This window comes from Syngnathus acus, chromosome 4 (genome assembly GCF_901709675.1).
Source record: "Syngnathus acus chromosome 4, fSynAcu1.2, whole genome shotgun sequence".
In the NCBI taxonomy this organism is placed as follows: Eukaryota; Metazoa; Chordata; class Actinopteri; order Syngnathiformes; family Syngnathidae; genus Syngnathus; species Syngnathus acus.
Window position 1 is genome coordinate 8,196,953 of NC_051090.1, and position 16,147 is coordinate 8,213,099.

General features: G+C 38.0%; 2 protein-coding genes across 2 annotated transcripts; one reads left to right on the forward strand and one right to left on the reverse strand.

Moving 5' to 3' along the window:
* Positions 1-934: 934 nt before the first annotated feature.
* On the reverse strand, positions 935-6,817 carry nmur1a (neuromedin U receptor 1a). The gene is made up of 3 exons (XM_037250172.1): positions 6,664-6,817; positions 2,877-3,736; positions 935-2,048 (listed from the first exon to the last, which is right to left on the reverse strand). Exons 2-3 carry the CDS (start codon positions 3,712-3,714, stop codon positions 1,654-1,656), a joined length of 1,233 nt encoding a protein of 410 aa, XP_037106067.1. The 5' UTR covers positions 3,715-3,736; positions 6,664-6,817; the 3' UTR covers positions 935-1,653.
* Positions 6,818-10,115: 3,298 nt separating this feature from the next.
* hykk.2 (hydroxylysine kinase, tandem duplicate 2) lies at positions 10,116-13,046 on the forward strand. The gene is made up of 5 exons (XM_037250268.1): positions 10,116-10,237; positions 10,698-11,005; positions 11,328-11,470; positions 12,187-12,367; positions 12,485-13,046. The coding sequence occupies exons 2-5, from the start codon at positions 10,702-10,704 to the stop codon at positions 12,925-12,927; spliced, it is 1,071 nt and encodes a 356-aa protein (XP_037106163.1). The 5' UTR covers positions 10,116-10,237; positions 10,698-10,701; the 3' UTR covers positions 12,928-13,046.
* The last annotated feature ends 3,101 nt before the right edge of the window (positions 13,047-16,147 follow it).

Sequence of the window (16,147 nt, forward strand, 5' to 3'; positions counted from 1 at the left end):
ACATCCATTTAATAGCATCACTAACTCGTAAACCTCGCTTTTGAAATGCCCCTTACGTATGTCCTCCCATATCAGCCTTATCTCTGAGAAGCCCCCCCCCCAGGCATCATTCTTAACGTCCACATCTGCTCTATGACTTTCAACCCTCATCGGTCATCACCCAACTTTCATCTGCTAACGTATTAAATTTCCATTATCAGCCCTTCTCACTGTCATTATCAGTAAGCAGTGTGTTTATATGCATCATTTATGACCAGTCCCCTACTCAGATTGGGTTCCAGTCATTTGTATCTGAAATTGAAGCTGCAATTGAGTTCGCTTTCACACAACGGCATGACTAAAATTTAAATGTAAAATGTTGAAATTAACATAAAATTAAAATATTCCAGCCATGGGAAAAAAATATGAGACTGCCATCTATTGCTGTAAGAACTATGACATGACTTTGCTATTATCAATGAAACTTTTATATTATGTCTTGGTTTGTTTTAAATTAAACTTTTCATGATCTGATTTTGTTTGTTCAAACCAATGTACCATGTTGATGGTAAAAAACGAAATCTTACCAGTTTGATGATTTATTTTTGGAATGTACAATGAATCAAATCATGAAAGGTGATCAAATTACTCGATGACCCGATGAGAACTGTCACAACACTGGAGCCGTATGCAGCTAGCCATGCCTCAAAAAAACACCTTTATATCCCTTGACATGAAGCATAGAGACTTTTCCAATTCTTTTTAAATTTTACTGCTAAACCAAGTTAAAGAACTGGACAAGAAACAATTATAGTTTAATGAGTATGAGTCATGCCTTTTGTCTCTCCTGTCTCTGATAAATTCATTTTGGTCATGCCATGCAAAGTTAAGAAATAATCATCAAAAACTAAAATAAAGCCACAAGATGGGGCCAGAGAGGGAGGATTACTCCCCAAAAGCATTTTAATAATCATCAAAACAATTGCCAAACTTAGGTGAGCATATTTTCCTTCATGGCAGAAAAGCACCTCTTTATTTTTGCTGGTTTTTAGCAACACACAATATTGAAATTTTTAAACAGTTGATATTCGTAAGATATTCACGGTTACATCCACAACAGCACAAAAACAATATATTTTGCTCCGGTTTCAACGAGTTCACATTAAAGCCACTGTAAGCAGTATAGAACAGGACAGGTCAATGCAAAACCTTGTGAAATAGTTTGCAGTAAAGATATAAACAAAAAATAAATAAAATAAATTTGTGAATCTGCCGGTGCCAAACTGTGATAATGGCATGAGTGTGTCATTATCGTTGTTGAGATTCACTATCACCAAACTAATAATATAGACCATTCTCACTATATCACAAGTTATATCAATATAATAGGGTGTTCATTTTATGCGGATATCCACTATTTACATTTCGCCTTGTCACAAATACCGTGTCACACTGTACTTTTTGTGGATTTCAGACAGATAAATTAAGGACAAATACAAATACTCTTTAACATAGACCATATAAAACTACAAGAATAAGACCAGCACAACAACAGTGAATAAAATGTATTCTTCCTTTTAATTCTGTCCTTATAATTTGCCTTTCCTCGCCTGCTGTAGTAATTATACAATGGTATGGATAATGGATGGATAGTCTTGGACAGAAAACAGAAAATCACAAAGCTTTACATGTGCAATTGATCTCTTCTTTCACCGCCTGCTCTCCATCCTCCACCTCCACTTCCCCAATGTTAGCTCCACTGCTAAGTGGCGCTTCATTCAGGGTACTGCGGAGTGTCACCCGAGTGACACTTAAAGAATAATTTCTGGGAATGGAGTTGTGCGCCCGATGGCACATGACGTCCTTGAACATTTCTCGGAAACGTGTGGACATTAGGTTGTAGAGGATTGGGTTGACTGCCGAGCTGAGGTAGAAGAACACTCCAGAGAGGATGTGCACATATTCGAAGGCTTGCATGCGGCTCTCGGTCCACTCGGTGATGAAACTCCATACGAGGCGATCGGTGTGGAATGGGGCCCAGCAGATCCCGAAAACCACCACTAAAACAACTGCAAACAAGCATGTAAAGATGAAAGTATTAGAAATTTCTATATGGAAGGTGAGACAATTGATGAGGTGCACAGAATGACCTAAACTCTGTGGTTGTAAATGATCGAATCATTCTTTTTCAAAAACATTATAATTTTAATTAATCGTAATAGTGCACCTTTGATAAAAGATGCAATGTGACGTTTTTTCAAAAGATGACCATTTTTTGTACGTACACATGGTCTGAGGAGATTCAACATTTGTTAACAGAATACACACAATTCAACATTGATTAATCACAGATACCATAATGCCAATACACGCAGTGCCGGAGCTAGAGGGTGGGTTGCGTGGGAAATTGGCCCCCGTGAAATAGGCTTTTGACCTCCACAAAGGTGCTAAGTCGGATAATTGACTTAGGTATTTTACGATTTTTTTTTATACATTTCTACACGTCCCCTTGTGGGGAACATGAAAACAATCTATCAGCATTTTTTTAAATGTCGCCATAATGGCTTTGCTGTGTCAACAATGTGACTCAATATTTTTTTTGTCTTGCTTTTCAAAACATACAAGTTTCCTTGTCCGGTTCACCACCCGGTATTTGGGCAGTAGACAGGCGCTAAATTAACAGCGCAGCAATTTTGCAAACCAAATTTAGCAGATGCAATCTTAGAGACATCCAATTAATCCGATTCAACATCGATTTACATGAGTATTCATGTTTGCGCCTCTTTTTGCATGAGCAAGTTCCATTAGTTAATCACATCTTAATCATACAATAAAAAAAAAAAAACAGCCTGTTCAAGTCATTTACTAGAAAATATAACCAGTCAGGTGTAACGTACACAGCATTTTGGTGACCTGCCGTCGTCTGGCCTTTTGTTGTTGAGTGCGGACGCTACATAAGCTTTCCTGACCGGCACCTGATTTTGCTTCCATCACTTGGTGTATCCTCTCCTGTTTGAGCTGCAGCCCGATAAGTGTGTATAAAACACTAATGGTGAGCATGGGCAGGAAGAAAAATAGCAAGGTGGTGACTTGGATGATAAGTTTATAGATCCACAGAGGCTTCACTAGCGTACACATGGCCGAGTCAGGGATCTCCACATTGTGTAGCCCGTCAGGGCTGGTTGAGTTACTGGTCAGGTAGGAAATCCCGTGCAAACTTGTGTTGGGAAGAGCACACACCACGGACACACCCCACACTGTAAGAATGACCCGCCTGGCATGGGTGCGCGTCACGACATATTTTGCACGTAGTGGGTGCACCACGGCAATGTAGCGTTCCACGCTCAGCGCCGTCACATTGAGGATGGATGCCAAGCAGACGGTCTCGAACAGGAAGATTTTAAAGTAGCAGCCTCCCTTCCCAAACAGAAAAGGGTAGTTTTGCCACAGGTCGTACAGCTCCAGCGGCATGCCCAGCAGTAGCACCAGCAAGTCCGACACGGCCAGGCTGAACAAGTAGTAGTTGGTTGGCGTCCACATGACTTTGTTGCGTGCAATGACTGTGCAAGTCAGCACATTGCCAAACACGCCGACCAAAAATATGATCAGGTAATTGATGAAGATAGGAAGCAACATGGGTGAGCGACGGGGTCCCAGACGTTTCTCCAGAAACTCGACCAATGTCACATTCGTGTTCTCCACTTGCGTGTTACTGCCATTTGTGTCAGGAGTCATCTTCTTCAAGTGGTGAGACTATCTGTGAAAAATGACATAAACTTCCATAAATGAATCTACACACAAATACAGTCGATTATTACTGACAGAAGACGGACGCAACATTTCGCTTTAACAACCTCATTTTATTTTCTTTAATAATTTTCTAGAAAGATACACGCCTGGTGATGACATGCTAATCTTCATCCATTCTTTTTCAAGCCAAAACTCCCTGTTAAATATTCTGTTACTTTTAATGAACATGGTATCTCAAGTGTGACAATGTAGAGCAGACTGATGAATAAGATTAAATTGCCATTGTAAAAAGATCTTCAAATCACGTGACCTGTTCATTGGGGTTTTACCCAATACACAACTTTTTTTTTTATGGCAACAAGACAACCACATCGCTCTACATTGAATATAGTGCTAAAATCTTGAAAATATTTTCATAGATTTTCCCATTGTCTCTATTCTGCTAACTTTTTATTGGATTAACGTATGTATGTAATGACGAGTATGCCAATGTTTTTTCAAATAAATATACTGAGGTGCAGTCATTTTTGCTGAGCTCTGTACATTAGTATTTTAAGAGATATTTTTTTTAGGCATTAGCAAATGCCTCCAAAACAACAATAAAGTCTCTTCGCTTTCCTAATTCCCATTTGTAAATCCTCACTAATTGGGCTGTTTTTCTCCGAGCTTGGATTCATGCCGTGACTGGAAATGTTCATTTCCAGTCTAATCATGCCGCCTGTTTCATTTGGGAGATTCAGTTTGTTTTCCTGAACATATAAATTCAGATTCAAAGTTAAAGTGGTCCATGAATGACAATTTAATTGTATCTTAGGCTCTTTGGGCACACTGCTCCAACTAATATTAGAAATATTGGCAAAGTGCTTTTTAATTATATTATTGTTCTGTACCATGCATTGGGTTATTACTAAATAACAGCAGTCACAAGGTCAGCAGTGACTCTACTTGTGTTTTTTTATGCATTTATTTTGACTCAAACTAGCAGCTTTTACTTTATCTTGACGGTAAGCGAGTTCTAAATAACATTGTCCTTTGGCTAACATTTTAAACTGAAGATTATTTCAAATGATTTTGTGGTGTTAACTATGCATAGGATGGGCACAGCACACCCTTCACAAGGTGTTGATTAATATAGTCTTAATTTAAATGGGTGTTTGGAAGAATAACCCATTTTTAGTAGGTTTGCCAAGTCGGTGTGGGAAAAGTGACATCCGTGAATGCACTGCTGTAGATTTGATCTGAGCCAGGGTTCAATTTCAAGATTTCATACGGCTAGTGAATGCATTTGCTGCAAGAGCTGTGCCCCTGCATGACTTTGGAAAAGTGGCCATCTATCCAATCATATATCATTTTCAGTCCAAAAAGACATGTCATTTTTTCCCCCAAAGGATTCACTGCCTTTTCTGGTTTTTTTGCCCCCTGTTGGGTATTTTTGTGTTTTGGTGTTTTACTTTCACCATGTCATTAATTCCATCATGCCTCTGCCTGAGTCCTAAAGTAAATCTGTACTGTACTATTTGTAACATATTAATTCATCAATCTGAAAAATTAATATACAGTAGTGTTATATGCATGCCACTTTTAGCTATGACTCATTAAGATTCTATGCTTAGTCGCATGACTTCTCTGGCATCATGTTCACACTTAATTGATTTTTATTCACACCACACAGACCCAAAGTGGCATTGTCAGTGTGATTTTATTTGGCGCCCCACTTCTGTGATTTACTTGCTTACAAAAGAAATCATGATGCTACTTAGCAATTTATTTGTCATTTGTCAGTACGGGATAACAAAAGGTACATTTAATAGCTATATTGCTGAAATTGCCTTGAACCACTTAGCAGAGAACTCGGCATGGAGCCCTAACCCTAACCCTAGGTCTGAAAACATGTATGCGATTTTTGCAAAGAAAACTTAAAAACAATGTGCAGTCGGTGAATATTTGATTTATTGATGCTTTTGACATTTGATTTTGATTTGATTTGTAAAACACTGGTCCGTGAAAAAAACTCTCTGACAAAAATACTGTCCGTGGTGCTAATAAGGTTGGGGATCGGTGGCCTAAAGGGTAAGCCAGACTAGTTTATAATGTACATTATTTTTATTATATTTATATACGTATGTAGTATTGGAAACAGGCGTTTAACACAGATAATGATTTTACAAGTATCATGTTTTGGTTCCAACATTTACGTTTTGCTTCCCGGAACTCCCTGACAAATTTAAAATGTAAATAGATAGGATTAGTGTAAGGAATGGCTTTACATTTATAATTGATGCTTTATATTTCCTTATGCTGAGGCTGGGGTCATTTGACTATAAGTACCAAAAAATAAGATACAAATATTGGCAGGAGTGCACATAACTGGTGTGCATGTGCACTGAAATGCCACGTTACATTTCTTTTTAAAACCAAGGAGCAAAGCAGTGAACTGGATTGGAGGTGCAACAATATGATGATAAACATAGAATCTGAATGTAACTTGTGACATGCGAAACCAGCCCGATGTGAGGCTATCGGAGCTGTTCATTATCCCACACTTAAGTCAACAATGTATTTGATTGTTTTCATGTTTCAGCCAATAATAATGGTTTTACACTTGAACACATGTCAAAAAGGTTCAAATTTTACTGTAATGATTTCTGATCAGTTGATGAAGGTTTTATGATTTCCATTCTTTCCTTTGTTAAAACTATACTTAGAAATTTACCAAATCTTGAGTCAGCAGCTTGCCACCAATCTATACTGTGAGTGACCAGAGAGCATTAATTTCTTTACTTCCTGTTCATACATTGCCTTGATCACTGCAGCAGAATATTGCACATTCAAGATAATGCATATTTTTTTTAACTTGCCCTACCGAATCAACAGGTGACTTCAAGCTAAAACAAATCCATTATTTATTACAGGTTAACGAAGCAGGTATCTTACCTTGTCCCGAGTGTGCTTTGTGGATTGAAAGGGAGTGTGAACAATGAGCTGCTCTCTCGTCTCTCGCTTCTGATCTGTAGCTCCCTCCTCAAGCCTCCCTCGCCGTCGCCTCATGCCACCCATTGTCGTCACCCTCCACCGCTCCACATATTATACACGCACACCACCCCAGCATTCAAATTCATAATTGTGTCTAGGTAATTACATAATTACTATAATGCTAATCGTGGGAGCTGAACGTGTGTGTGTGTTTGTGTGTGTGAGACAATCATATGCTCCTGTTTTTGGAACTCAGCATCAACTATTGTGGGATTACAATTATCTCTAATATTAGTGGTAGGAGTCAATTCCACTTTCCTGCAGTCATATGGCAATTAGAGCTTGTATGTATTTTTGTATTTGTTGTCAGGATTCCATCAAGCCAACCTGTCCTAAATCATCTTGGAACTTCTTTGTACTGTTGCATTCATATGCAAATCTCTGCGTTTCCTGTACACGCATCCTCCCACAACTCCAGGGGAAAAATAATTTATTACGTGTCAAAGATGGCCGCTGAGAATTGCTGGAAATCACCATTGATCAGATTATGATGGGCGGGTTGGAAACAACACACTGCCTTCTGAGAATATTGTCTGGCGAAGATTGAAGCGTTCTGACAATTGAGTTTGATCGATAATCAGCAGATGCTTTATGGCCTAGTGACGCTCTCTCTTTGTTTTTAGAGGGTAAAGTATTGAGCCGTCAAAGTGAAATATTCTCAAAAGTTTCAAACTATTTTCCAGACCATGTTTTGAAATCATGAGGCCTTACTGGAATGCCAGTAGACTTTTATTTGTTACCAGAGTGAGGTGCATTAAAATAAACCATCATTAAGCCGTCTAATTCAACATGTGGCACTAATATTTGGGACACAGCGTAATTAATATAATTAATGTGTATGGACACGCTTGACATAATCCTTATTGTTCTGTTTTGTGAGTGGGCATCATTCCATAATTCCCGAATTTGCCTCCAGACAGCCTATCCATCCATCTTCTATACCACATGTGGGAGGAAACCGGAGTGCCCGGAGAAAACCCACGCGGGCACGGGGAGAACATGCAAACTCCACACAAGGAGAACCGGAGGTGGAATCGAACCCGCATCCTCCTAACTGTGAATCGGATGTGCTAACCAGTGCGACACAGAGCCACCCCAGACAGCCTAATGACTGAAAGGACTTTTTTTTCTTTTTCAGTCCAGACAGCCTGATGACTGAAAAAAAAAGATCGACGCAATTATGCTGTTCAAAATATTTGTGCCAGCAAGACATTTAGTATATCCATTTTTCTGTTCTGATGTATTAAAACAAAATTATGAGGTTGACTGCTTATTAATAGTGTTTTTGAAACTTTTTATCAGCCCCCTCCTAAAAAACATTTCTCTGACATTTTGCTAGTTTTGCACATCTCTACTGTATCAGCAAGATCAGTATTGCTGCTTCGGCACGCTGCAATATTTGCACAACTGTTGTTGATCCATTCTACTTGACACATTTAAGTGCTTAAGGATGCTCTTCACATTTGCATAATTGTCAGTGTATCATAATTAGCACACTACACAGTTGTCATTGTTCAGTTCTACGCGCACAATTATGTTCACCTTGCATTACTGTGGTGGCCATAATGTGGATCAAACTGATATGAAAGTCTTTTCTTTTTCATTTGATACAGCCACCTTCTATTCTTCCAATCTAATTAATCTCTCCTGAGCTGAAATAACCAATTCTCCCTGAAATTCTGGTTTGAATGAAAGCTCATGTGAAATTGTTCAGAACAGGTTTTATTATCTATTTACACTGCCAGGTTACTTTGGGGTCATTCTTAGTCAAGAAATTGCATCGATGGTGCAGAGGTACTGCCAATAAACTCAAACAAAGGAAGCCACAAACTTTTGAATGTAATTTTAGGCTAAATTCATTATTATTTACGTTATTTAATTATTATTATTTTTTAGCATTTTTTTTACCATTTGGCTTAAGATATTTAAATGATACATACTTGCAAGTATGTTCGAACGTATTCTCCAGACAAAATATTTTTACTCCATATTAATTAACCCTATGAATACCTTTTCACTAGTTAGTGTGGGTGACATTCAATTGCTTTTGACACTAGGCTCGTTATCTACAGCCTAAACTAGCTGTTTTCATTTGGATCCTGCATGACCAAGACAGCACTCTACACATATAACACATGCTCACAAATAATCACTATTATAATTAATCAGCCAAAATTCTAGCGTCCAACAAGTTCCATGGATTCTTGTGGTTAGAAAGCCACATTTAAAAATGTGAGCAATGGTAAGGATAACACAGAATTTTAATTTTTGAAGCAGAAGTTCCAACTCATATCCCTGGCAGCCATGCAACATGATCCTCTGACTTGGTAAATATTCATGCGAGCCAAGCCAAGATCGTTTTCAATAACATCTGTTTCACAGCTGCCACGTTAGATGCAAACTGCTTTAGTTAAAAGATGAGGGCAACAAGTGAGCTAACAAAATGTCATAACATTAACATGAAACCAAAAAGGATACCAATTTGTTTTATTTCTTCACATTGTAATGAGAAAGAACACGTCTCTCCTGTTCACCATCACTCATCATCCTTTACACAGATATGTATGGAAAATGTAACATTATTGCGTGTAGATGGTATAATACATTTTTATAATACATTTTTATAATAATAAAATGTATTGTTAATAATAAAATGTATTATTATGGTATGACGTCATTTACACGTTGCCTTGGTTATCACATGAGTGATGAGACATCCAGTTGGCTCACCTATGCTGAACTCATACAGCGTATGCACTCTGAGATATATCAGCCATGGTGTTATTCAAATTACATTCAAAATGGCAAATAAATAAGACATCATTTTACAGAATATTTCACAAAACCTATGCACCTTTTTGTCCGTGTTGGTAACCTTTATGAAGCACAGCAGTGAGACTGATTGTTTTGTGAAACTACAATAAATATGAATATTATTAATTCGTCTAGTCGGAAAATGGCTATTATTAAATCGATGGCGCCACCCTGTGGCCAATCTTTTATGATTTTATTCTACTACATATTTGCGATTATGGCAGTATATAAACATATGTTGTGGTCAGCATTGCAATTGAAAATATGGGGAAAAAAAATCTGATCTAATGAGATACTTTCTAGCAACATAATTTGTTGTTACAACTGCTTGAAATTTAAGCATCCGTTTATAGCTTTTAATTTGAAGCCATACAAGCTGAATTTTGTTTTTCAAACCTGACAGATTTGTAATCGACAGTGCGTGAAATATATCATCTGTTAGGTTTCGATTTGCTTTAATATCCTGCAGAAGGCACTTTTGGTCTACATGAGATCATATGCACTATATTAACCGCCACGCAAACATTTTACTTTGAAAATTCCTCCTGGATATGCATCTTTTTTTTTTTTTTTTTAACACGGACGAAGGACAGTGGTCAACTCTGCTGATAGATCAGAAATAAATTTAGTACTGTAAACTGCACGTCGCGAGACACACGAGGTAAGTTTGTAAGTGTTATTAAACACTAAAGTCACGTTTTTCTTGTGACGTTTCCCGTTATCATTGTGGCGGGGGTTCTGTTAGCGCAAGGGATCTCTTCTCGCAGAAACTTTCTTCCCCTAAACAAAAGTAGAAATTGCACCATGCAGATCACGGTTTATTTGCATGAACACACTTTTAGAACCATTTTGCAACCTTTTTTATTAAATTCTCTGAACAAATCAGCTATTACTAAAACTGCTTGCGACTGCACGATGAGATGCTTGGAATTACTGGTGTACAAAATGTAATATTAAAACAGATATTAAACTTTAACATTGCACTTAAATATATAAATAAGTACATTAATTTAATTCGCTTCACACGCTGTAATTAAAGGAATGTGGATTTAATAGCAGTTCTGTATATAACATTTTAACATTGCACTACATAACTGAAGTTGGCATTATGTTGTTTACAGGAACATGTCAGTAGACCATAGCAAGCCGAACCTCAGCCAATCTCAGGCAGCAGACATTGTGAAGAAACATTACAAGTTGACACTCTCTCAACTGCGCAGCCTACCCAGCTATGATGACCAAAACTTCTGTATTGAGACTGTCGAAGGTGGCGAGTATGTGCTGAAGATTCTGAACTTAGTGCACACAAAGGACCCCACCTTGATAGAACTTCAAACTTATGCAATGAACTTTCTACACGAAAAAGGACTTCCTACCCAAACAGCCCAGAAAACAACCATGGGACAGGTCATGTTTCTTGAAGCTATCGGTAGGGTCCACTATATAGAAATTTGTCTGTTTTGTAAACTGCGCTTTTTACAATCTAGTTAACCTGCCTTGCTGATTATTCAAGTGTTGCATCACACCACACCTACATACTTTCAGATGTATTTATTTTTACAGTACGAGCTGCTTCTCCAGTTTCTTTGGACAGATGCATGTCAAAAGGAACATCAAATAGGATAACAGGAACTGACTTGGTGCAAATTACAACCATATGTCAAGTTTATGCTTTTATTTTCCCATGCAATTTTACCGAAAACAGTAGACAAAAAATATACAACTAATGGTTGGATTCTTTTATTTGACAGATTGTGGCTACGGTTTGCAGAAGTACCTGGTGCGCCTGTTGACTTATTTGCCAGGAATCCCTATTGCCAACATCCCTTCCTCACCACAGCTATTATATGAAGTAGGCCGGACAGCAGCCAATATGGACAATGTCCTCAATAAGGTGAACACAATTCTTAAGTAAAACATTTTTGGTTTGTTTCAAGAGGTGAAAATATGACACTTTGCTGAAAGTCACCCTGTAGAAATTCAGCGCATGTTGATGCAGCAGATTGGTACAAGCAAAGTACATTTAAAAGGAACGTCCACTTTGTTAGGGTTTACAGATTATCTTGAGCGTATGATTATGTTGGAATGTAGACTAGAATTATTAACTTTGTTTAAACCTTTTACCTTTCCTTGACTCTGAAAAGTTTAACCATTCAGTTGTTGAAACTTTCCAAATGGTGTGGAAACATTCTTGCTTAGTTAGTCATCTAAAATGCTCCACTAGTTTCTGTTTCCACGACCTTGTAAAACAATGAGCTGGGACCCTCCGCACTCCGAATGGTTCTCCATTTGCAAATGCTTAAAAAGGGCATACTGTCTCCCATGTGGTTCTTGCAAAAATAAATTGGAGTGAGCACCACTCTAACACACTTCTACCTGCACCAGTCTAGGATAATACCAAATGAAAGAAAATGCCACCCATGCGCATAGTTAAGACTGGGCCTCGCGCTAGACTTGCATGACAATAGGGCCTTTAAAGTTTAAACACACTCAAAGTACTTCAGATGGTTTTGCCATTTAAGCATAAATTAACAGTAAAGAAAATATTGTGCTTTATTTACAACTGTTAAGAGTGTCAATCATCCTATTTCAATTGTCTCACCCTTCTAGATGGAACATCCTCAACTTAGTGCGCTGCAGAGGGATGGGTTCATATGGAGTTTGTCCAATATTCCCCTTCTGCTGAAATACATAAACGTACTCGATGGAGACCCTCTCTTGGAGGTTGTGAAATCTGTCCTCCATCAGTACAAAACGGTTGTGGCCCCTCAATCTTCCAGTTTTCGCACATGTAAGTGTTACTCTGGCTTATATGGTTGTTTGTGAACTATTAGCAAAGATTGGATATAGCCTTGAATAGATAAATAAATCCCTGTTTGTGTGCTTATGTTTTTTTTTTTTTTCCCAGGCCTCATTCATGGAGACTTCAATGATCTCAATGTGCTGGTGCAAGCTGATGATAGCAATGGCCATAAGATTTCTGGTATAATTGATTTTGGGGATATGAGCTTTGGTTATTATGTTTTTGAGCTCGCTATCACCATCACGTACATGATGCTGGAACACCCCAACCCCATTGAAGTGGGTGGACCCATCCTAGCGGGCTGGGAAAGCGTTTTCCCCCTCAACGCAGCAGAGAGAGACTGCCTCTTTTGGTTGGTCCTGTCACGCCTCTGCCAGTCATTCGTGATTGCTCGTTATTCGGTGACTCTGCATCCTGAAAATGAAGAGTATCTGATGATTTCATCCAAGAAAGGCATTCCAATTTTACACAAGTTCTTTGAGATGGGAAAGGAGCAAGTGGAGAAAGTGTGGTTCCAAAGTGCTGCTCAGTTCAAAGACAGAAACTAGGCCAGACAAGATATTCTCAAGTACAATCAAAAGAATATCTGTATAAAATATAGATTTTCAATGATTTGTTAGGTCATCTCATCAACTTTGACCTTCTTCCAGAGGCTTGGGCACCATTTCAGAGACATATCATGCAAAATCCTTTAGCTTTTTATGGATTTTTTGTGCACTTGGAGTCTGTGGAATTGTAATGGTAGAAATGTTTAATCTAGTCCCTCCAGGTGCTGCAGAGATAATATTATAATGTTTTTTGGGGATATTTTTTTACTCTGTTAAATTTGATCCATTTTCTATTACGTAAGACACTTACCTAGTATTTGGGGCGGCACTGCCAATCAAGGTACTGGGCGTGGCCAAACGGTTCTGTAAATCTGTCAACTTTAGTGCAAAAAGGTGCAAGTGGAGAGATCAGAATGTTCTGTTGCTGGATGCATTAATCCACACAACTCATCACACCATCACCCGCAGCATCAGAACCTAAAAGTTTATTACATCTGTGGGCAAAGTCCTGCTTGTCTGTGCGAAGCACTTCAAGGACAAACAAAAGTCTCAGAAATCTCTTTTCAGTATGAAGAAGAAGTTGCCGAAACACCGTTTCATTGAGCGTTCAGGTCCTTCAATCTATGGAAACGACGGATGCAGTAAAGCGGTAAGCTTGACATGACACAAAAATAAACTATTTAAATGTGATATTATTGCGTGCCTTTGATGCCCTCGTTTTCATAGCATTAGCATCAATCTGCAGATTCTAGCGCTGTGCATTCCATGTTTTCACTTCTTGTGTGTATTTTGAGTAGTTGCATTGGATGTGCTTGTCTTTAAAATGTGGTATATTTCAACACAAATTATGTGCATTAAAGCTTGATAATGATCATCTATCTGAGTCTGGAAGGCCTGACAGCAAAGACTGACATGAGTTAGAATTTTGAAATGCAGCCATGATCTGGGTTGAACACTAGATGGCGACATTGTTCCACGAGAGCTAATCGTGTCTACTGTTGACTTTGTTCAAATGCCTGATTTGACTTGTGTAAGTACAGAAATATTATTTTACAATTCCAACGTGGCCTGCAGTCTTATGTCTGCAGATGTAAAGTAAAAGTACAATTTGTGCTATTTTTACTGCACTGTATCATTCCCTAGAATCCAACCACAATGAGTTGCTCTGCAAGGGCGTTTATCTGACTCTTGATGCTGCAGAAGGCACTTCTCTTCACTGCCTTATCTGCCTCTTCTCACCTGCCTTGTCTCACCTTTATAAGCCACACTCCATAAATGATGGCTGGAATACAAATAGGAACTCTGAGGACCCAGTTTAATATACCAAACCCCACTCAAAAGTACCATTAATCCTCTTGGCATTTGGAAATAGCGAGTGCTCTTCATACTGCATGTGTTTCAAATATGGCAGAGGACTGTAATTCGCAAAAAAAAAAAAAAAAAAGCTTTTAGGCATTAATAGGTTGTTTTGAATAAATTCTAATTCCCTTAGTTATGTGCAGTTTTTTTTTTTATATTTCCATTTGTTTACTTCTCAAACAAAAGGCAACATAGTGAAGCGGAAATCTGGAAATCAATAACACAACAAAGACTTTCCTGCATGTAAACAAAAACTTAATGCTCAGCCATTACCAAATTGATTTCTGATGTCGTGTACCTTTCCTATTTTTTCTGGAGCTAGAGAAACCCCCCAAGTTGTGTTATCCATTAAAACACACCTCAGGCACTGGGCAAGTCAAGGAATTTAGTCCTTTAAACCTACAAACACCCCAAAAGAAGAGAAACAACTAGAATAATACTATCTATATACGTATATATGATAAATTGAGTAAAAGTCACACAAAGTCAAGTGTTGCTTTTCCAGTGGGTGTCTGAGCTTTTGCTGTTGGACCAAACACTTAGCAGGTGGAAAATACAACAGATGCATTAATCTATTACAGAAGGGATGTGCATAGTATAGAGAGGTATGATAATTGATTCGTCAGAGGTAGCCATATGAACTGGGCAATAAAACATTGCCCACATTTTATTGACAAAGAAATGTGAAAGCGAGTTGGGTCATTTTTTCCCCAGGTTTTAAAAGTGAATGCTATATGCAAGAAGGATTTTTTGTATTCTATATTTTTCACAGTCCACTGAAAATATGTCTGCTGTTTACAGGAATTGGAAAAAAAGACAGCTAATTGCATCTTGTAGAGTAGACTGTAGTTTTTATGTACTTCTCCTGAGTTTACATCTTCTGAGTTACACACAGTCCCCACTTTATTTTTTGACAGGACAGTTATGATCTCAGTCCACCCACACCCACAAAGAAATGTAGTATATAAACTCATAGTTTAGAAACAATTCATGTCTGACACTTGACAGTATGTTCTCTCACGCCCCCTCATACCCGGCAGCCAAAGTCATGGATACAGTCCATGCATCGATTTCCTTGTTACTTTTATTTGTTGTCAACAGTCCACTGTTTCAAAATAAAATAGTGTATATTTTGTTTCGATTTCTTTGGCAATAGTAAATAAAGGGACCAAATTTCTTAGGTCACAAGAGCGCAAACTGTTACACGCCCACTCACACATCCCACACGCATAAGTAGTTGATATGTAACTTATTTGTAGTTAACTTTATACCTTTTGAAGATTGATAGGAAAATGAAGCTTCATATTTGCTTCATGAACCAGTTATATTTTTGACCCCTGTGTGCACTGTTGGTTTGACCAAAGGGGGTTAAGAAATGGCAAGTTACTTTTAGTCCAATGTGTGTCATCAAGAGAAGTAAAAAAATACAACAAGGTGATTATGAAGCAAATTTGAAGCTTCATTTACCCATCAGTACATAATAGCACTGCAATTCTGCTTACCTTTTGCCTTTCACACAGTCATGTTTCTATGTAGTCTAGTTTGAAAATAATGGATCTTGTCAGGGGCAGAAAAACCTTGTGGGGGAAGCAATTCGACACACTTTTGGAAATTAGCATGTGGTAAAAGATTTACTTGGTTGTGTTATTTCTCTCTTGATAGATGTATGGGCATTCCAGAGACCCAAAGCAGTCAATTTTCCAGAATAATTTCCATTTAAATATGGTTAAAATTACATGTATTAACATTTACAATGTATTATATTCATTACAAAGAGCCTAGTCAAGGTCATTTCTTAAATTTTGGAAGATGATAAACAGCATTACGTGCAGACAAATGTATCCTGTAAAAGCTTGGCTGC